We start from the raw sequence: 21,183 nt of genomic DNA on the forward strand, positions 1-21,183 counted from the left end.
AATAATAAAGTATCTACACATTGAATACATGTGCGGCTCACATTCTATGCAACGTTGCATGATGGCCCAGCCCTGTCCAGGCAGCGAATCGGCATGAAAAGGCGGGGTGGGGAGTCGGACTATAGCTTCACCACTGGGCAAGAGCACCACCACGGTGTACTTGTACACTCAATGAACAAAATCAATGAAAATTAATTATCCTATCAATTCATGACTGCTGCTGATGTGGTAAACGTATTTAAAAATCTTGTTATTGACACCAAAAATGAAAAGCGCAGCCTATAGGTCATAAAAATTATTTCTAGCACCACTTGCACCATCACATTCTTAGACATTTACATACTGCGATATTGCACGTCATCATCATTATAATTAAAACATAAATAGCACTTATTTTAGTTTAACTGTTGTGGCCAACATTCAAACATTTTGTTGGTCACAGAGGTCGGGGCTATCATGCAGTGTCTTGGGGTGGGCTTCATCAATGACGACATCAATTTTTGTTCAGCTCTCGCCCAGACGGAAGTATAAGTGATGTGACGTCATCATTTTTTGCGCAGCCTTCACCCAGACGGAAGTACAGTTATTGTGACGTCAGTGCAGGAAGCTGCGGAAACTAAGCAGCATGGCGGGCCGTTCGAAACAGTATGATTTTATCTTTGATGGAGGTCTTAACTCTCATACTCGTGCATCTCTGGTTATTGAATTGATCAAGTATCTTCTGTACGAAAGAAACCAGATTCCACTTCACTTTGATGGTTTGAAGCAGCAAACGCAGATTGAGGAGGTAACTAACGTTTTCTTCTCCGTTTTACTTCGTGATTCTACTGTCATGATTCAATTTGAGTTTCAAGTTTACACAACAGTGTTACATAATTTTTAAAAACTCAGTATATCTTAAAATTTCACAATCGATATTTTCGTAAATGAAAGAAAAGTTTTCTGTCGAAGTCTGGAGGGTCGCAGACAGCAGTGGATAGATCAGGTGTGGGCAAAGTTTTCTTTTTTGCGGTCCGGTCTCAAAATTCTAAGTTATGCGGCGGCCCGGTAAAATACGAAAAATCCACGCCAGATAACAACACAACAAACCTAGTGATAATGGAATCGACCTGTACTTTGCGTCAGTTGTGCAATAAAGTAATTTCCGGATTCTAATGCATTCTTAATTAATCTCAGCTCACAGGAGAATCAAAATAATTATTACAATTATTTTAGAATTAAAAATAATAATAATAAATGCAAATTTGTAAAGTGCATACTCACACTCATAAGAAGTAGGCTCTTAGTGCTTAAGAACATATGAGATATTAAAGAATAAACAACCTACTAAGCAAATACAGGAAACACAAAGAGGAACCAAATAGCAAGAACAAGAGCTGAGAGTAACATGATATTGAAAAGAAGGATTTGAAAAAGGACTAGCATTATGGAAAAGGTTATTGTTAATAAGAATAAGTGGGAATTTATAAAGTACAATATCTCAGCCAAAGGCAAACTTATTGCGCTGAACAAGATCAAAACAGTAACAAAGATGTAGAACAAAATCATCAAATAGTAACGAAAATGTAGAAGGAAGAACAATGCAAGCACTCGCTGCATTCCGACAGTAAAGGACGATGATTGTACAGTAATCCCTCACCACTTTGTGTTTCACCCTTGCGGCTTTGCTATTTCATGGGTTTTTTTATCAGAAATAAATGGGAAAAATTATTTGATCAACGCTTCTTCTTGGATTTTCTGAGAAATTCAATCAGATCCCAGCTCCCGATTGGTTCAGTACAGTAGCACCTTGTGTACTTTTTCGTTTTTCGTTCTATAACAGGTACTGTATTACTCTACAGTACATATGTGTTTGCTCTTTTATTTTATGTAAAGGTATAATAATGCGCAAAACAGTGTGGGAATGGTTATTATGGAAATGGAAAAGGTTCATGTAGAGTAAAAGTATGGAGGAGGGTTTATAAAGTCATAATATAGTGTATAAATATATAAATAAATATGCAGTATCTTTTTCGCAGATTTTCGTTTATCGCGTGTGGTTCTGGAATACATCTCCCACAATAAACGAGGGATTACTGTAGATGTAATTGCAATGACTCTAGAGAATTAGGTTAGTGACATCAGGAAAATACTGGGACGATGTTGAGTTTTCTTGAGAATGTGAAGAAATGTTATCACATGAAACTCCTTTGGGGTGATCACTTCAGTTTATTCAATGTAGCTGAAGGTCGCTGCCAAGCTAGTGAAGCGGGCAGAATGGAATTCAGCCAATAGATCCAAACAGTTCTCACTTCAAAATAACATTATATACATTGTATACAGTCCTGTTGCAAACCAGAAGAGAAAGAAAACGCAGAAGAAGTACATATAAACATGAAGATCCAACAATTTTATCCAAGTCAAATTACAACAACAAAACATAAACAATATCAAGGAGAGCCAATCCCCTCAGCCTGTTAGGCGAAGGGACAGAACTACTCTTGATTTAACTTTGTACTTGCTAAACATCAAAGAAATGACTGAAAGGTAGGCAACAGCACTGTAAATGTAACTAAGAAGTCGCACGAAAAGCAAAGATAATAAAAAGTTAATTTATATAGCTCCCACTGTAAAAGGCAAAATCAAAGCGCTTGACAATATATCCAGCAATATGATATTTACAAGAAGTTCAAATTGTTATCATCTATAATGAGTCACAAATCTAGAGGTGTTCAGATATCATTTTGATCTGGTGCTTCATGAATAAGATAACACTTTATTTACCTCAGAGGGCTTTTCAGGGCAGCTCAATATGGAAGCACAAAACAATACCACAACATGTCCATATCAAACATACTTATACATTCATGTTTCAGACAGCTGCATTCATTCACGCTTAGTAACATTCGAACATCGCACAGTTGAAACAATCTGTTGGTCCTGCATGCAGGTACACAGAATCAGTGGACCGATAGGCGGTGGAAAAACTCTTCTGCCTTTTGTCGTGAAGGTTTTCAAATACTTTCAGAAGTGTCTGCCTGTTATACAAGGAGTATTCTGGGCTGTTCCAATGAATTTGGAATGGGTCAGTACAACACAATGTAAGCTGCTCATCCTTCACCAATACATTGTTGTAAAGAAGATAAATAAGAAAGACAGCACACTTCTATGTGCAATCTATAAAGCTGAAGAAATTGCTGGGGAGCAGAAAAATTCTTTGGCTTCCAGAGAATGAAGAGGCGCTGTTGAGCCTTCTTCAAGGCAGCTTAAGTAATGGGATCCCAGCAAAGTCTCTTATCAAAGATGGTGGCCAGGTATTTAAAAGAAGAGACGGTTTCTGCCTCCTTGTCGTGGATGACACTTACAGGACATGGTGGAGAATTCTGATGGAAATCGAAGACTCTTTGGTCTTACATTAAGTCCTAAGATATTGTCATTGCACCAGGCAATAAATTCATCTAAAGCTATACCATCGGTATCTACTAGCCTGCTAAAAGGTGTCATCAGAAAATTTGACGAGATATTGACCCTCATGGTTATTGCAACAACTGTTGGATGCAGAATTAACAGAAGCGGAGATAAAATATTGCCTTGGGGTGGGCTTCTGCAGAGAAGAACAATATCATGGATTACTAGTGGTTTCTTGCTAGAGCACCAAATCAACAAAAAGTTGATGGAGGGGTGTAGCATCTGGTCACAAATTTTTCTAGTGCAGATCTACAAAGTCATTAATCTTTGACAAAAGCAGATCAATTTGGATTCATAAAATAGTCTTGTCTGTGAAGTAAATCATCCCTTTATCACTAGGATAAACATGACATAGGATGATTGTTATGGCTGGAAAGCCGGATGTTTGCCATGTTTTGTTAATAATGTACATGGCTGAATAAGTAATTAGTACCTAGGGAAAAAGCTCACCATAAATAAAAGTCAATTTTAATGGTAAATATTAGACAAACCATAGAAGATGATGTCACATAAATGGGGCTTACATGTGGTGTTAAAAAGCCATCAGTTAGGCTTAAAACAACCAAAATAATTTAATTTGTGTATATAAGATGCATATATTGTGGAACCTATCCTAAAAGAACCAAAAACTGTTTTTGTTTGGTGAGTTTAAGAAATAGCAAACTGCATCTTCAGAGATTAATTATTTACGTTTTTTTTTTCAAATGATGGTTTTTGCTCAAATTCATACGCAGATGAGGAAGTGCTGTTTCTTTTCCGTGACAAATATAAATTGGCTTTGAAACTAGGTAACTAGCAAAATATTTTGTTTACACATCATAGAAGTCAATGAACTTTTTTTATTTTTCAGGTACAAAATTCGCACATCAACAGCAAATATCTCCAGACAGAAAGAAAAGCACAGGCGATACTCTCAAGCCTCGAGGATTTATTTGTAAACATTTTAAAGGCTTTTGAGACATGTCCTGAAATTCAGCAGGCTCTTGTGCTGCTTGGAAGTACCACTGCAACCCCAAAAGAAGTGTATGTTGTAAATCTCCCAAGCCTGTGTCCAGAAGCAAACCATGTTTCACTTAAGTCATGTAAACAAGCTTTCTTCCGCCACATTGTAGCAGAGCAGATTTTGGCCAACGAAGCTGCCCTTGGGCCAACTAATGTGATGGTGATGCTTCTTGCACCTACAACAGCTATTCTGAAAGGGTTCGTGCCAAAGATGTCATTCAAGGTACCTTCCAGAGGGATCTGTTTAACTCTGAACATGATTTGCATGCAGCCACATTCTTGCCAGGAACTCACCTTTGATGGTTCAGAAGTCGAGATATCAGGTATTGAACCACTTAATATTTCTTCTGCTGAAACCTTGGACCATTCACTCAGTGCTACACCTTTGTCTTCATGTTCAAGGCAGCACAGACATACATTTTTAAAATTTCCCGTGGTAAAAATGGAAAGAAATCATTTGTCCACACCTGGTAGTGTCAAAGCTGAGGATTTTAATCATGTTCTAACTAATGATTGTGAAATCACTGGTTCGGTTAAAGAATTGATGCTTCCTCATACAGCTAGCACCCCTAAGCCTGGACATTGCCAACAGCCTCCAAATAGCAACTGTGCGCAGCAGAGCAGTAGTACAGAGATACAACACCAGTGTATTTGGTTTCAATATGCTACTGCAATTAAAGGCTATAGTGTGTAGGGGTTTCAGCAGAGTAGGTATGAATGTCTGCACAGTTAAGAAATTGGTTATGATGACTGGAAACTTTAACCATATCAGATAGTTTTACAGTGTTTTGTTTTAGTTGCATGTATATAAAAGGTGCACATGTTCCTGTTAGTGCCAGACATCTTGATTTTCAAAATTTGAAACTTAAGGAGATACTTGTCAACAGTGGACATAGAATAAACACAAGCTCTCAGTCTGCAGCTTGATCTTGCACATAATCCAACACATATATCCTTGTTTTGCATGCTTGAACTCAACAAGACTGTATATCCGGTAATTACCTATCTGGACTGTGATCTTAATTATAAATTTAATGAGGATGAAATTGAATGATGATGATAATGAAATTGAATGATGATAATAATGAAATTGAATGATGAATGAAAATAGTTCGTGATAAAGGTAAATACGGTGTGGCTTTGTTCATGAAGAAAGTATGTGTGCTCACAAATATATCATACTAAACTCATTTGAACTGTAAGTCTACCTGAATAAAATTAAAACTAATGACATGGTGCCTGTAAAGTGTCACCACCAGTAGTTTTTCATGACAATGGTTTGTTTTAAGCTTAGGAAAGCCAGCCTACAACCGACTATAAGTAGGAAAAAGTTTGCTTTTCAAAAAATATGCACTTTTTTTTTTCAAATCAAGGCTAATGCAAAATGAATGTCACAGCACTAACGAGTGTAATGAGTGCTTACATTGTCCTCTCTTGTGTTTGTTCAACCTGCAATATCATTACTGTTACTCACCAAAGTGCTTGTTTATTTTATATAACAATATGCTTGCGTAACAAGCACATTTTCTTCAGGAGCAATTTTTTATGTTTATACACATTTCTTGTGAGCAATCTTTCTTAAATATTATGACCCAGAGTAAAACCTGTGATGCTTTGTTATCTCTTGTTACACCATCACGTTCTCTTTGCCAGACATTAATTTCCAGAGTACACAATGCATATTTATATGTATGTGTATGGGAATAAAAATAGATTTACAGAATGTTCATTTTGTTTCTTCTTTCTCTGCATTATCTACAGATTAATAATTGTCCTGGTTATGTATGGCCATGGCCTTTTCATTCTTCAACCATTGTATGGTGGGGCAGCTAATGTCAATTAAATAAAATGATGATGTAATCATTTTCATACTTGTGTTCTTTCAGGTAAAGATCACAGTTGAACATTGACAATTTACTGCAGGATAATAGCAAAGATATGTATTACAATAGAAACTTCTTGAAGAGAACAAATCAATTTAATTAAATGGATAAATCTTTTGGATTTATAATTTATCAGTTTGTAAAGCTTATATGCAATAGGAGGCTGTTCAAAATATTTTGGAAACAAACATCTAAAGAACAACAAATCATTATGTGTACTCTGTGAGCTTTCATTTCGTTTTAAGCCATGCTTTTCAAAACTTGTCAAAAAGTGCAGTTCATTTTATGGCTTTTCAATATAGGGCAATTAAGCAGTGGTGATTGGGGTCCAAACTGCTTAACCGCAGCTTAAATATTTTTCGATAATGCATAAATTAAAATAATTTTTTATCACAATCTTTTCTCTTAACTTTGTCGCATTGAAAGGTGTGAATCCATTACAATAGCAGCCTCCATAACACTGACACACAGCATGGATAAAACAGAATAATATTTGAATTTCATTGTAAGTTATTTTATTGTTTATTGATAAATAAAAGACTAATCTTTTATAAATACCTCTTTGAAGTTATAAGCCAACATTTAAATATTTAATCCGCGATAGTGCATAGCATGTCAATCACAGACATTTGAAATGACAGCTGTCGACCACTATTGTTCTGACCTCCTGTTATTTTGTGACACTCCAGTCTGCCAATCACTTCAAAAATTTTGAAGACTTATCTGCTTAAAAAATATTCTGCTCCCCCTGTTACGCTATTTCTGAAATGGAGATTTTCTTAATGGCGATTGCCTAGGCTCTTGGTACCCATCCAATATTGACCTTCTGCACAGATCTTGCTCCGTGAGTGCATTCTAGATGTTCTCATTCCTAGTTTTTATTTTGTGAGGCTAGCTTTGACTCCATCTCCTAACAAGCACGTTTTGAGATTATTGCACAGAGGCCAGTGGTAAAATAACTCCTCTCTGATTCCCAATTTTTAAAATGTACCTACCACTAACATTAAACATCAAGAACTATTTTATCGCTTCTCTTTCGTCTCAATATGTTGATGCTCCTAAACTGTTGGCCATAGCTCATTCACACCTAGTGCATCATTCATAATCTTTAGCCAAGGGTCACACAAAGGAAAACATTATGCCATAATAGTTCAATATGGTCAGCGTGCACTTTTACATTGCACATTTGACATCTCTTCATAAATAAACCACAAAACAGATATTTATCTCCAAATTTTACTTCAAATAACAGCAGCATGAACACTTCTAAGTTTTCCATAGACTTTAGCTGGGGGACTCCCTGCAAAAGACCAACAACAAATCTTTAGCATGCATCCCTAAACAAAATTGATAAATAAATTAGGATCACAATCTAGAACATGTAAGTTGCATTAAACTAAAGATTTCTTAAAATGAAATAAACGATCTGCTGCATTATCAGTCAAGCTATAAAGAAAACAATGCCGAACGTATAAATAAAATGGCAAATAATCAACAGGGCATAGCATTGGAAAACTTGAGTTCCGCTTACAGGGTCGGGGTCCAGGGGCCGACGTACCCCTGGTGGGGTGTAGGGGCAAAACCCCTACTGGGGGGTCAGCTGAAAGATTTTCAGTTTTTGAAGCATTAATTTCACCCTTTTCCTGCAATGTTTTGCAAATATTTTCATTCACAATAACATTAACAAGACACACACACACATGTATACCAAACATAAATCCATTGGGACCAATGAAACACACACACACAAATTATACTTATATAATTATTTACTTGGCTGTCAATAAAACTAGCAGGAATTGTCACAATATCAGCTTGCGTTGGTTTTTTTTTCTATGCACTGTCAAAACTAAAGAATGAAGACAGCTTTGTTTGCTTCTTTGGTTTGTCTGCGACAACTGTCACAATGTTCAACTACTTGGTCAGCGTTTTGAATATCCTCCCCAGCACCCTTCTGGCTGCTGACAACATTCACTCCTTGGTTAGCATCTTCATTATCCTTGACACTTTACTAGGCTGTCAATAAAAACTAGCAGGAATTGTCACAATATCAGTTTGCATTGTTTTCTTTTCTATGCACAGTCAAATCTAAAGAATGAAGACAGCTTTGCTTGCTTCTTTGGTTTGTCTGCGACAACTGCCACATCAACTAATTGGTCAGATATATCCTCCCCAGCATCCTCCTGGCTGTTGACAACATTATCCTTGACAGCATCTGCTTTCTGGCCGTTGACAACCCTTTCTTGGTCAGGATTGTCATTCTGGCTGTTTGTTTTCTGCTTCTTGCTAGATTTTCTTTCGAGCACTGCTTCATCCAGTATTTTCCTTTTTCTTTTGCTTTAGACGGCAGTTTCTGATCAGGTTCCAAGCCCATTTCATGGCAAAGTTTGTTCCTGGTTTCCTGGTTTGTGGCTTTTCTTTCTTCATTGTCAATCCAAGCATTCCTCATGTTCTCAACTAGCTGCTTGCTCACAGGTTCTTTGATGGGGTCTGCCTTAGCAAAGTACTCCACTGCTGTTTTCTTGGCTGTAGCCAGTCTTGACTTCACAGTCTGCATGGCCATGTATGTGTCAACATCCATGTTGGTCTTTTCCTTGGACAGGATCTTTCCCATCTCGCTGAAGGTGGATTCCACAATTGGCCATGGAAGCAACTGAGCAAGGCTTTTGCTGCTGCACACAGGAGAGGAAACCTGTCCAAAGTTGCAACTAAGAGTTAAAGTCTATTCAAACTTACAATCTAAATTACTTACCAGGCAGATGATTCTTCTCTGATCGGCAGATTATTTTCTCCTTGTGAGAAGATGTGTCACAATGGACTTTGATGGCAGTGAACCCTTTATTCCCGTAGGCTACTTCTTTTCTGCATACATCACAATATGCCTTGCCCACTGCTGCGAGTTTTTTAATGCAATGATCGTAGCACAAGATCATAATCTTGGTCTGTTTTCCTTTCTTCCCCTCCTTTTCCGACACGGTAACACTGTATTCTTTTCAAGCCATTCCCAATTCCACGAATAACGGGAACCCTTATCGCTGAATAGCTCACCGCGCCGTACGATGTCAGATCTTGCCATCGTCGAACGTACCACAAGCTTTTTCTTTGTACTCGCAAATGCCGCGCAGCGTAAGAACTGACTAAAGCCAACACGTGTGGCGCGCAAAGGAAGTAACACAAAATGCAAGAATCGGAGACCGTTTGGGAACCGGAGACCGTTTGAGTACAAAATGTGCTACTGACGAGGCGAGCGCGATCGGCGTACGCTACTTCGAAATCGGCGTAAGTCAGAAGTCAAGTCGGCGTAAATGCGCCGAACGGCGTACAATGCTATGCCCTGAATCAAAGTTGTGTTGTTGATCTGCATAAATAACATTAAACAAGTGACTACAAACAACAACAGGTATAAAACCCTTACCAAGAATGAGTTTAGAAATTGCCCGTCTGGCACTCAGGATGTTTTGATATGACCCCATGATGTGTACTTTACTGAAATATACAAATACAAATCATTGAACATCATAGCACCTTATTCAAGTCCTACAGGAAAACTTGCTGCTTTACAAATTCTATAATTAAAATAGTCACAGCTGACGACAAATGAAGAGCAAGGATGAAGACGAGCAGCACAGGATTAAACCAAACTAAGATGACAATATAACAAACCAACCGAAGTATGTGGTTGACCATATACACTACTTCAAACGATAGTATCCACATACATCAGGGGTGGGAACCTTTTCTCCTACAAGAGTCATTTGGATATTCATAACATCATTTGTGGGCCACACAAAAATATCAACTTGAAAATTAGCCAGCATTAGGTCAAGCAGTTGTTTTGCAACATGTACACCTCCAGACTGTCTGGCACTGTCTTCAATACAAGCTGCAGACAGCTGATAACAACAAAGGAACCAGTCACCAAAACAGAAGGGGCACCACATTCCAAATGCACAGAGGCAAGCATGTCGAAAACACACCATCCTCAAGATGTGCACATAAAACAAACTTCTATACATCATGCTCACATATTAATTTATAACAGCTATCTGAGCTTCACAAAAATTGAAAATAACAGCAATAGAATTCAGGTCTTGCACAACTCACCTCCCTGCCAACACAATCCTTGTTTTTGTGATGTTTTCTATCATATACCTGGTCTTTCCACTTTTTCCTGCTAACCTGCCAATGGCTCGAGACAAGTGATCTCCTTTGAGAGTTTTGACTGAGACCAACAGCAAAGAAAAATTGCATTTTAATTCAATTGCCAAGAATATATATGCAGATCTTATTTGATACTGCAATACTGCCAAGAAATTTCATATTCTGATCCTGCTTCAAGCATGTAATACGGTTCCCAGTCACTTAATCCCCAGACACTTCATCCCCAACGCTTCATCCTTAAAATGAAATTTTAACTATAAAAATTATGAAGCCGGCGAAAAATTTAACTGAAATTCAAATAATTATCTTCATATAAACATCACAATAAGTTTTACAATTAAAATAAATATTGAAATACATTAATAATATTCAAATCATGCTATTAACTTCAACGTCATTTGAACCTCTACAACATTAGTTAAAGTATTTTAATTGTAAAACTTATTGTGATGTTTATATGAAGATAATTATTTGAATTTCAATTAAATTTTTCGCTGGCTTCATAATTTTTATAGTTAAAATTTCATTTTAAGGATGAAGCGTTGGGGATGAAGTGTGTGGACACCATGTAATACATATCCTGCTGATGTTACGACAATCAAATTTCCCACACAGGTGGAATTATTCAATTCAGGCAATAAATCTAATAATTGTATTAAGATCACAAAGCAACTTTATTGCATCAAGTCATACAAAAGTAAAATGCAAAGAATCATCATATACGATCTTTTAAAACCAATTTTTATAAACAAGAACACACTTCGCTGCATATTATTTATTGGAAATATCTATGCTAATAACTTTTATATGATTTAACTTGCAACAAACAGGCTAATCATAAAGATAGAAAATAAGCACAGATGTATTTGATCGAAAAATTTGTAAAACGAAGTAGGAAAACCTATTTCAGCTAAAACTCACCATCTTTGATGTCAAAAGATTCTAGATAAAGATCATCTAGCCTGATGAGGGCAACTGCATCCTAAGAAAACAAAATAATCAAAACTGCTGGTAACATTTATATAAAATAAAAACTATGTACAGGGGTGTCTAACATTTTATATCAAGCACATTTCAACTTGATACACACCAATGTAACTTGTAACAAAAAGCAACAAGTATATATGAATTTTCTAGATTATGAACTACTCTAATTATCTACAAGAACATAAATTAATAATCCCTTACCTACATGTTTTATAGACTGAGTATATCAGACATCATTGCTAGCTTAGGAACACAAGCGCCAAAAAATAATAGTTGACAGAATCAAAAGCATGCAAAAATACAGCTCATTTTATCTCCACAAATCAACAGAAAACCACTTACATCAACCTCAAAACCCAGTGTGAATGCTTTCACAAAATCTGCTGCTTTTTGCAAAGCATTTGCATTTGTTGTGTCTGTACATGTCTGCAAAATAAAGTGAAAGATGAAAATGCTATTAAAGCTTATGCTAACAATAAAAAGGATACAAAACACCAGCATTGAAACAATTCAGTGTCAATAGTATTAGATGTAATCTGCATCTTCTGCTCTTGGTTATAAAATACATAATGTTGTAAACTGAATAAAGAGGCCCTGCACAATTAAGGTCAAGCTTTCATGTCTGCTTTGTTTTGTCAAATATTCTCTAATTAACAGCAGATGAAAATATCAAATTCTGACACATAAATGGCAAGTTCTGACATATATTGCTGAGAAGTCTGTTAGTTAAATGGTTGGTTCTGTCTAGATAACATCTTTGTTCAGTGTTGGATACAGACACACAAAAAATAACAAAGAAGACATCACTAAAGGTGTGAAAAGAGGAAAAATACATTGCAAACTGGCAGAAAATATGAAAAAAGTACTTTCTGTTTTTTTATTTTATAAAAAGAAAAGATATTACCTACCCTTATTTCAACTGTTTTTGTCTTTAAGTTAAAGCGGATCTGCAGTTTAAGATGATCCACAACAGGTGTAAATATTTTCATCCATTGATCACGAAGTGGAGTATAACGATGTGGAGGCACTGGAACCTTTCTTACCTCCGTTTTTCTTTCCTGCACAGAGAAAAACCACAATAAACGAAAGGCAAGTGTATTCCTGTCATATGTCATGGCATGTAATAGTATTTATCTTGCATCCAGTCTCACAACATTTCTCATCAATCATGTGGTGATGATACGCAGCTGTATTGCTCCACTCCACCGCCTGAGTCTCACTCTGCTACCAGCACCATAGAAGGATGGTGTCAAACAAGCTTAAACTCAATGATGATAGGAGTGTGAGTATGCTCTTTACAAATTTTGCATTTATTATTATTTATTATTATTATTATATATCATTGTTTTCTCAACTGTAGCTGTTTAGCATGTGTGTGTACAATATGACACATTTATCAACACAAATTGATCTGTTAGACCATGAGGGAAATAAGTTTGAAAGTCTTCAGAGCTTCTCATCACAGCCCTCTAAAAATGGCGTCAAGTAACTGTACACATGCCAAGTCCTATAAAGCACAGGAATCTTTTAGGTCTCTTTGGGATGCTTACTGTTGACAACAAACTGAAAAGAAAAGAAGTCAGCAGCACTGGCAAGCCTTTGTCTTTATCGTCAGAAGATTTAGATCATCAGATGAAAAAATTCACTATAAATAGTGGATGAAAAGCACATCACTAATGGTAAGGGTGGGGAGGTGAAAATGGAAATAAAAAATCCTGATCAACCTATTTCTCACCAAGCCTGACAAAATAGAGATTTTGACAGCAGACGGGGTAGAAATCTCTTAAGATTTCCCTTTAATTCACTTGGACTACACAGCCCACTCAAGCTACCACCTTGGGAGAGAGCACAGATCTGTTCATATATACTGGCTGTTTATAGATAACAAAATGATCAAATCTATAAAACAAGAGACTAATCTATAAAAGTATATGCCAAGAAGGTTGCAGAGAAGGGGGAAATATTCAATTTTGTGTTGCACAATGATCCCTAATCTACATTGGAAACCTGACAATGTCAGTGAACTGAAAAATTTACTGGTAATCACTGCAAAGATGAGTGTTGTGCACAAGCCAAAACTTGTGGACTACTGCATATTTCACTCGCTACAGTTTATGTGCCCCATCCTGCATAATATAATACTCAGTTAAGTAGCTGTTTTTCGTCACCATGAGTAATGGTGATTACTTTATAATTGATCAGATATGTGACCATTTCAATTAACGCTTGAAGGAGAAGGCTATCAGAGGATGACATAGTTTGTGTTCCGCTGCGTGTAACAAACGTTTCATGATACCGTTGGACTTGCTTCATACTTTTTGTATTTACTAAAAAAGTACATTCTCAGGATGCTCTGAAGTTGCAAATGATAATTCCTGACGATTTTGTACTTCTTGTGTGTCTGTTTTATCCTTCTCCCTTTGGTTTAATAATCGTTTTTAGAAAATATCTACATCTATCAGTCACACTACTACCCAATGACAGTATGTGTGAGGTTCACTAACATTACATCTTTGCCTAAATAATGATTATAATCTAATACATGTAAAATATCTAATATATACTATACTATAATAACTCTTCCATCATTTTTTATATAATCAAATGTTTAAAATTTACATTGAAACTTACAGACATCTAATTACATGTATATAAAGACTGACAGATGAGAGTTACGAAAAAAGCCATTAATCGTTTAGTTCAGTTTTATAACTGCTCTCACCGTTGCTGACACTGTGACAGGAGGAAAGGAAGGTCGGATGGATTCTGTTCCAGTGTTTGCGGTTTGATCCATTTTTTCATCCGAAGCCATAACAGAATGCCTAAGTCTCACAAAAATGAACAATATTTCATCTCAATCCAAACAAGGACACGTGAAGCAACACTTCCGGTTGTTCCCCAGTAGCAACAAGCATCAAGATAAAATATTAAATTTTTTATAATTCATTAAAGTATAATAGTACAAGAAGTCTAAAAATCTTATTGAATTTTTGAAGGATATATTTTAGTATTTTTAAATAATTTTATTTTTAAAGACATGACTGCTGCTTACATTTGTAAGAGTAGTCTCCCCTGCATGCTTCGAAGTATGACCCACTGATTTGTAGCAGACTGCACTAAGGGCACTGATTTCGCTCTCTGCGATTATTCGTGCACTTTTGCAAACAACTCACAATGAACACGACAAAGATTTTTAAGTGGAATGACGCCCATTTCTGTTCGCTATCGTCACAAACTAATGTTTATGGAATGTCAAAAATAAGAACTGAAAATAATACAAACAAATTACTAGTGTCCACCATTCACAGGAACTTCTTATCGATAGAATACCAAAAAACTGGTGACAAACTCACTCCACTGACTAAAGATATCTTGTTCACATACATTCCAGGTCGGAAAATAAGGTCATATATGCCTAGAAAATAGTTGTAAATATCGATGGTTTAATTTTGAAAATAAAGATTTTACACATGGACGTGGAAGTTTTAGAGGCTTAAGTTTTAGGCAAGCAGTATAAGTTAATTTTTATTCTGCTTTTCAGGAGATGCAGAGATTGTGTCCATGGATGCAATGACAAGACTACCTCCGAACAGAGGTCTTGTTGTTGGCATCACTTTTATCAAGGTATCTGTAAATAATGCATAACACATAAGAAATAAATTTCAGTTATGTTGAAGAAACTTGTTAACGGATATCTCCAGTGCATCAGATCTTACTTAAACATCAGGACATTTATTAATATGCATTAATCCATACATTAATGAGTTTTGTGTACATGAGGCTAATAAAGAATTCTTTAGCAATTTCTGTCCGTACAGCCAGAAGACCAAGAAAATCGACCCATCAGTCAGATGCTTATTTACTCTGGAGCACCTTTAGGTGAAGAAAATGTGGAGGAAAGCATTGCAGGAGAAAGCAAATTAGAAGTTATGACAGGTAAAGTCTTACTATCCTAATTTTTTTTTTAGATGAAGAAATTTTAAAATATATATAATTGTTCAGATCTGAGCTTTTGATGTTATGATAGTAATTGCTATCCACTGGAGTTTTGTCCTTCAGTATTGGTGTTGCATAAGTAGAAATGTTTCACATTCTTGTGAGGGCTTTTTGTTGGTTTTTTTATGTGTGTTTCTGTATGTGCAGATGGATGCCAACACATTCATCTGGAGTTCAGACCATTCTTGTTGACACATACTGCGTACGTAATAGAAACACACATTTTTAAGGCTGTGAGCTGTTGTTTAACATATCACTAGTACTTTTTTATTTGTTAGTGTTGAGTAGTTTGCTATGTGTAAGTTTAGTTTATTCCTTATTGCTCCTTTGAGGAGCATAAGGCCGCAACAACACCTCACTATGTAGAAGAGTAAACTTGAATGTTTTAGGTTTTTGACCAGAAACTTCTTTAAAATGCTGTCATTGGCAGCTGAGATACCAGTTAAAGATTAACTGAAAAGGACATGTTATATATAAAAATAACTATCTGACTATCTGCTCTTGCAGTAGAATGGTTTTGCAGGTTAACAGTTGCCTTGAATGATTTCTTTCACTCTGGTCAGGATGGTAATGAACAGTTTTGATCACAGGTTGAAAATACAGCAGAATACTGAACCCGAGGCTGTCTTTTTACTCAGCGGCTCAGACTGCAAAGTCCACATGTATCAAGAGGTGATATTAAAGATTGCTTTTCTTCTGTGTACACCACGGATGTTTCAGATAGGTATTGTAACCGGACTGACCGGCACCCTATCGCTACTAACACCCTAGCGCCAAATCAGTCCGTTCCTCTTTTGTCGGTACAGGGAAGAGGACGGGAGTTCCCTAGGAGAATTTTCCTGTCTAACAAAAATTCTGGCTCTCGTTAGTCGGGTGCGTCGCCTAGTTCTAACCTGCCTCGCGTTGTGTTCTTTTCTTTTTCCTTCTAAACCTATTTCCATACGCACCCGAGCTACAGCCGACCTAGGAGCCCACAAAAGACCCTGCTTTACTAACTGCACGTAAAGTGTCCTTTCCGGTTGGTGTGTCAGTTTCGCCGGACCTTCTCGTGTGTTCTCTTCTGCTGCGTCACGCCTTACTTACACAGGGACAGTACACACACTAGCACTCGCTGACACTACACGCTCACACAAGTACTAAGGTTTAAGACATAGATTTATTTACAAAACATACACCTAACAGCAAAACAACTACCAAACTTATACTACCCTATCCTACCTACAGAGAACCTAACACCTAGCTCAACACCCAAGGGAGGGAAAAGGAAAGAGACTGAGCGTCGCGAGCCGCTTTTACCAGCGGACCAGATGCATATTTCAGCGCCTTGGTACTTCTCGCTAACTCAAGTCTCCAACCGTTCTAACTGCCATGCCGGCAGGACCAATTCTCGTCTCTAGAGAAAAGGCGCGGACGCTGCTGTGCGCCCGCATTTTGTACAGGGCAGCTTGGGTTCTACGTCACCCGCAGTTGCTGCCCTGTCTCGCGCTGCGCGCCGCTCGCGCGACCACGCGTGGGGTGGGAGGGGATGTGGGGTGGAGGGACTAGACACTGTCAGCAGTACCGCTGACCGAAACTAGCGCTCCCGCTACACTATCAAGGCCATATGGAAAGTCATTTAGGTTAGAGCTGCATTACTTCACAACTGAAACCTCAATATCCTGTTCAAAATTGTGTCTGTTGCTTCATGACAATTTAACCAAAAACAAACCAAAAAACTTCAAAAACTTGATGTTACTTTTTTTTTCACAACAGTCTTTTTTTATCCTCACAAAGTGTGTGATTATCTGTTTATGGCATGATATAATTTATCATTTTCTTTATCAGATTCCTGCAGAGCATGGATTCAGAGAGGAACCATGCGAGTGCTACTTTCCTGAATTTGTTAATTTAAATAACAGGTAAGTTTTTGAAAAGTATGTGCAGGACACATTTATTTACCTATTTAAAAACTACACCAGATATAAGTAATTAATTTTAAAAAATCATACATTAAGACTAGTTGCTGCAGTGGATGTTTTATCAAATCCTTGCAGATATTCTGGTGAAATCTGGCTTTTTTTGTTCTTAAACCAGTGTACTTCAGCTGGTCATAAAGACAACTGATTGCAGTCACAGATTAACCGCCATAGGACTACAAGATGGAGAAGTCAGGGTTACTTTAGTTGACACTGATAAAAAAGGTATCGTTGTATTAAGTGATCAATTAGCAATATCTGAAGTAGAAATATTTGAAGTGAAATCAACAGTATATAGCAAAATAAAAAAACAGAACGTATTCATTTTCAAAAAATATATATTTTTTTAAACTTTGCCATTCTACATCATGTTGGAGCAGTGCCTGCATACATACACTCATGTCTGTACATGCATGTCTTTTCAGAAATAATTAAAGTGTGGACTGCTGAAATGGACAGTCCAGTCACAAGTCTCAGTTTTTTCTCCCATTTGAAGTGTGTGCCCTGTCCTTCATTTCTTGAAGCCTTCAAAATAAGTATGTCAAATAAATCGCTCCATAATTTTTGCTCTAAGTGCAGTTACAGTTGTCTTTTTTTCTAATACATAAGGATTAAACCTTATCTTCCTTTTAAGGCTTTTATTTTTGAGGGGACCAAGGGTTGTTTTGGAGATAGTAGATGAGTAAAACAAAAAAGCAGATTGAGAGATATGCTTTTTTGTTATCAGTGGAACATGAAAAATGTAGACTGCATAAACCCTTTCATATTGATTAATATTTTGAATGATGAGATTAGACTTTCACATAGGTCATTTTCACCATACAATGGCTGAGGAGAGTCTTTAACTGGGTTTCTTTCTTGTTATCTTATTACATCAGGTAACAGTTGCCAGAATAGTCCTGCAGCTGATTCGGTAGAATCATTGGAGATTAACCTTCTGATGAGTAGTGCTTTAGGACAAGCTGCTGTATACAGGTACTGTACATTGCACAGATTTCAGCTTTACTTATAAGTTTCTTTGTTATGTGTTATGGGGTTGTGGTATTATTTTTTTTTTTTTCCAGTTGGGAAGAAAAGTAAACACTCCACAATCCATAGAAAGTAAATAAACACTTGCTTAAAGCTTTCGGCATACATCTGCATGCTTTCATCAGCAACTATAGGCTGTGTCTGAACAATGCTGGCAGTTAGTCTAAGTCTCTATTAAGACTATAGGTTTTGCATCCACAATGTCAACGGCTTCCTTCACCCCTCTCTGGATTCCCCTACCAGTTCTTGCTGTCATGGATGCTGACATCATGTTAAAAGAACCTTATAGCTGGCTTTTTGTAAATTCATCAAAGTAATGGAAAAATATTTATATTCAGTTTTATACTAATGCAACTCTACAGAGATGTCATCGGACATGGATTGTCAGAAGTCTTATGGCTACCAGACAGCGACCGATATGATGTAGCACTCTGTAGTCTTGCAGCTGATATTGACTTTGATGGGCAGAATGAAATTCTTATAGGAACATATGGACAGGTATGCATTATTATTTTCCATTTTAAAACTAGTTTTGATACATCATCTATATGCAATAAACTTGTAACATCTTGTCTTGCTATTTTCTTTTCTATCTGGTTTGCTTTTAATCCATATCAGTTTTTGGCAGGGCTGGAAGTTATTGCTTCTTGTTTACCTTAAATCTGATTTAATGCAGCATTGCTGTTTAATCCATCTCTTAGAGTATGCTTTTTTAGGTTAAATTTTGTAATATACTTTCCCAATTTATTGCCATTATGTAACATACATGAATAATTTATTGCCATTTTAGGAGGTACTGGTGTACAAGTACTTCCCCACTAAGGAAAAATCTGTGCCTGTTGAATCTGATGAAATGTCCAGTTGGGGTGTGGATGTTGTTGCTGACTTACGAAACACAAGACCATACAGCATGGGTGACCAGGCGGATGACTCAAGTAAACATCGGCACAAGTCTGATGAAGGAAGTGCAACTGAGAAGACTCTACCACAAAGAAAAGTCAAGTCTGAAGAAGATTTGTCCCTGTTAAAGTTAGTTGATTTGGTTCAGAGTGCTGTTGCTTGAGAGTGTGTGCCTGCGTTAGATTTTAAGGTGTGCTGTTCTTTTCTCACCAAACACCTTCAACATAAAATATATCTTGTTTTAAGTTATTAAATTGATTTTAAGAATGTTTACAGGAAAAATCCTTCATTTTCTTTCATCCTTCCTCTTGAAAGTGACTTCAACATAGACTTAAGTAAAAAAGCTGCAGTGAACACTGGTCACCAGATGCAAGTGAGGACAGTCCAAGAGCCTCATTACAAGCTGCTGTGGCAGCGCAGTTTTCCGTGCCCCGTCATGAAGCTAGACTGTGCAGATATGATGGGAGATGGTCTTGAGAACTTGATTGTCTTAACATTGCACGGCGTCCACATAATGCAGGTGAATACTATAGTAGCAGATTTGACACAGTAGCATATTTGTTAGCATTAACTTTTTGGACCTTCTAGCAATGTCAAGTAATGTTTCAGCACTCTTAGAGTCCCAGCTGAAGAATGCAAGAAAGAGGAAAAAAGAATAAATAAACAAGAGCTTGATGAATATTTAATAGGGGATTGTTCTGTTAATTAATTCTTATTCTCACCTCTGTTATAGTGTGGCAAAAAGAATAAAGATCTTGAAATAACAAATTAGAAGAAGGTCCATTTGGTGACATAAGATCTATTTAATATTCAGTCTACTAAAGTATTGTTTGCATTAAGTTACCACAACTGATCTAATTGTCTGTTACAGCCTGATTTGAATGAAGTGTCAGCACTCTTGAGCAGCCGTCTGCAGCAGCTTTGTCTTTCCAAACCAGAAGCTGCTGCTGTGTGACAAACTTAATCTTACATGTTCATCTTAACCCTTTTAAAGGGCATTCCTATTTGTGCAATAGAAAGGTCTGGTTGAAAGACTTTGCATTTACTGACATAAGCAAGGCTGGACGTTTCATGCCATCATTGTTTAATGCCTTATTGTGTATGACAAAAGATGATTGTATGTGCCAAAAGGTAAAAGAGAAGAAAGCTTTTTTCTTTTCTTGGATGAAGTGTTGGTTATTTTCTCCCTTACCTTTCTTTTGACTGACTGTAATCTTTATCTCCTCCTCCAGTCACTGAGCCCTAATTGGTTGTAAGCACACCCTGATAACACCAGTTCTTACCATTTTGTTTTGGTCCTGTGGCATTTCTAGGACCTAATAGGCATGATATTCTTGGACAATATTGTGACAGATTAGTATGACAATTGACTGATATCAAACTTAATTGTTTATCCAGATGAAATAAAATCATGTGTAAATGCAAGTGTGTAGAATTGTTTTGCACTGGTGCACACATTTTTATGCATGTACACCCCATGAACCACCACCAGTTGGTGCAACATAACTTGCAGTGGTATGGTGGCTTGCACGCATTGTCGATCCACAGAGCTATGTCGGCAGGAGCCTTATGCTTCTGGCAGGTCTAACTAAGCTGAATAGGTCTGTCAAGGGAGAGGCCAGACTAAAATGTTGCACCCTGGCCCTCCAGGTTGGGGGTTTTGCTTTGGGCTAATTACCCACTCATTAAAAAAAAGCTGTTACAGAAACCGCAACAGTAACACAAAAGCAAGGGCCTGACCACAAATAGTGCTAATCCACACTCATAATGTGTCCCTGAGCAGAAGAGCAGCGAATATGGCTAATGGAATTTTGTCGAGGCTG

General features: G+C 37.0%; 3 protein-coding genes across 4 annotated transcripts; 2 read left to right on the top strand and 1 right to left on the bottom strand.

Moving 5' to 3' along the window:
- Nucleotides 1-6,172, top strand: LOC112570690 (MAD2L1-binding protein-like). Its single transcript, XM_025249256.1, has 2 exons — nucleotides 1-787; nucleotides 4,298-6,172. The coding sequence occupies exons 1-2, from the start codon at nucleotides 626-628 to the stop codon at nucleotides 5,141-5,143; spliced, it is 1,008 nt and encodes a 335-aa protein (XP_025105041.1). The 5' UTR covers nucleotides 1-625; the 3' UTR covers nucleotides 5,144-6,172.
- A 1,380-nt stretch (nucleotides 6,173-7,552) lies between these two features.
- LOC112570691 (RNA-binding protein PNO1-like) lies at nucleotides 7,553-14,383 on the bottom strand. The gene is made up of 7 exons (XM_025249257.1): nucleotides 14,203-14,383; nucleotides 12,389-12,538; nucleotides 11,823-11,906; nucleotides 11,415-11,475; nucleotides 10,437-10,554; nucleotides 9,748-9,818; nucleotides 7,553-7,632 (listed from the first exon to the last, which is right to left on the bottom strand). The coding sequence occupies exons 1-7, from the start codon at nucleotides 14,290-14,292 to the stop codon at nucleotides 7,574-7,576; spliced, it is 633 nt and encodes a 210-aa protein (XP_025105042.1). The 5' UTR covers nucleotides 14,293-14,383; the 3' UTR covers nucleotides 7,553-7,573.
- A 172-nt stretch (nucleotides 14,384-14,555) lies between these two features.
- On the top strand, nucleotides 14,556-20,785 carry LOC112570071 (KICSTOR complex protein kaptin-like). 2 transcript variants are annotated; one of them, XM_025248282.1, is made up of 13 exons: nucleotides 14,556-14,871; nucleotides 15,022-15,104; nucleotides 15,299-15,416; nucleotides 15,624-15,678; nucleotides 16,067-16,148; nucleotides 17,301-17,374; nucleotides 17,550-17,656; nucleotides 17,857-17,967; nucleotides 18,310-18,406; nucleotides 18,823-18,958; nucleotides 19,251-19,489; nucleotides 19,676-19,880; nucleotides 20,232-20,785. In XM_025248282.1, exons 1-13 carry the CDS (start codon nucleotides 14,655-14,657, stop codon nucleotides 20,313-20,315), a joined length of 1,608 nt encoding a protein of 535 aa, XP_025104067.1. In that variant the 5' UTR covers nucleotides 14,556-14,654; the 3' UTR covers nucleotides 20,316-20,785. The 2 variants fall into 2 exon arrangements, with proteins under 2 accessions (XP_025104067.1, XP_025104068.1); XM_025248283.1 differs by lacking the exon at nucleotides 20,232-20,785 and having other exon boundaries at nucleotides 19,728-19,870.
- Nucleotides 20,786-21,183: the final 398 nt, after the last annotated feature.

The sequence above is a fragment of the Pomacea canaliculata genome, linkage group LG8 (assembly GCF_003073045.1).
Source record: "Pomacea canaliculata isolate SZHN2017 linkage group LG8, ASM307304v1, whole genome shotgun sequence".
NCBI lineage: Eukaryota > Metazoa > Mollusca > Gastropoda > Architaenioglossa > Ampullariidae > Pomacea > Pomacea canaliculata.

Bases quoted from the DNA above. Each gene is read 5' to 3' on its own strand.
- LOC112570690 (XM_025249256.1), top strand. From the start codon at position 626: ATGGCGGGCCGTTCGAAACAGTATGATTTTATCTTTGATGGAGGTCTT. The intron at 788-4,297 runs GTAACTAACGTT...TTTATTTTTCAG, and splicing joins AGCAAACGCAGATTGAGGAG to GTACAAAATTCGCACATCAA.
- LOC112570691 (XM_025249257.1), bottom strand. From the start codon at position 14,292: ATGGCTTCGGATGAAAAAATGGATCAAACCGCAAACACTGGAACAGAA. The intron at 10,555-11,414 runs GTGAGTTTTAGC...TGTTGGTCTCAG, and splicing joins ATCTTTTGACATCAAAGATG to TCAAAACTCTCAAAGGAGAT. The intron at 9,819-10,436 runs GTGAGTTGTGCA...TGTATATTTCAG, and splicing joins AGGATTGTGTTGGCAGGGAG to TAAAGTACACATCATGGGGT.
- LOC112570071 (XM_025248282.1), top strand. From the start codon at position 14,655: ATGAACACGACAAAGATTTTTAAGTGGAATGACGCCCATTTCTGTTCG. The intron at 16,149-17,300 runs GTGATATTAAAG...TTTCTTTATCAG, and splicing joins AAGTCCACATGTATCAAGAG to ATTCCTGCAGAGCATGGATT. The intron at 18,959-19,250 runs GTATGCATTATT...TTGCCATTTTAG, and splicing joins TTATAGGAACATATGGACAG to GAGGTACTGGTGTACAAGTA.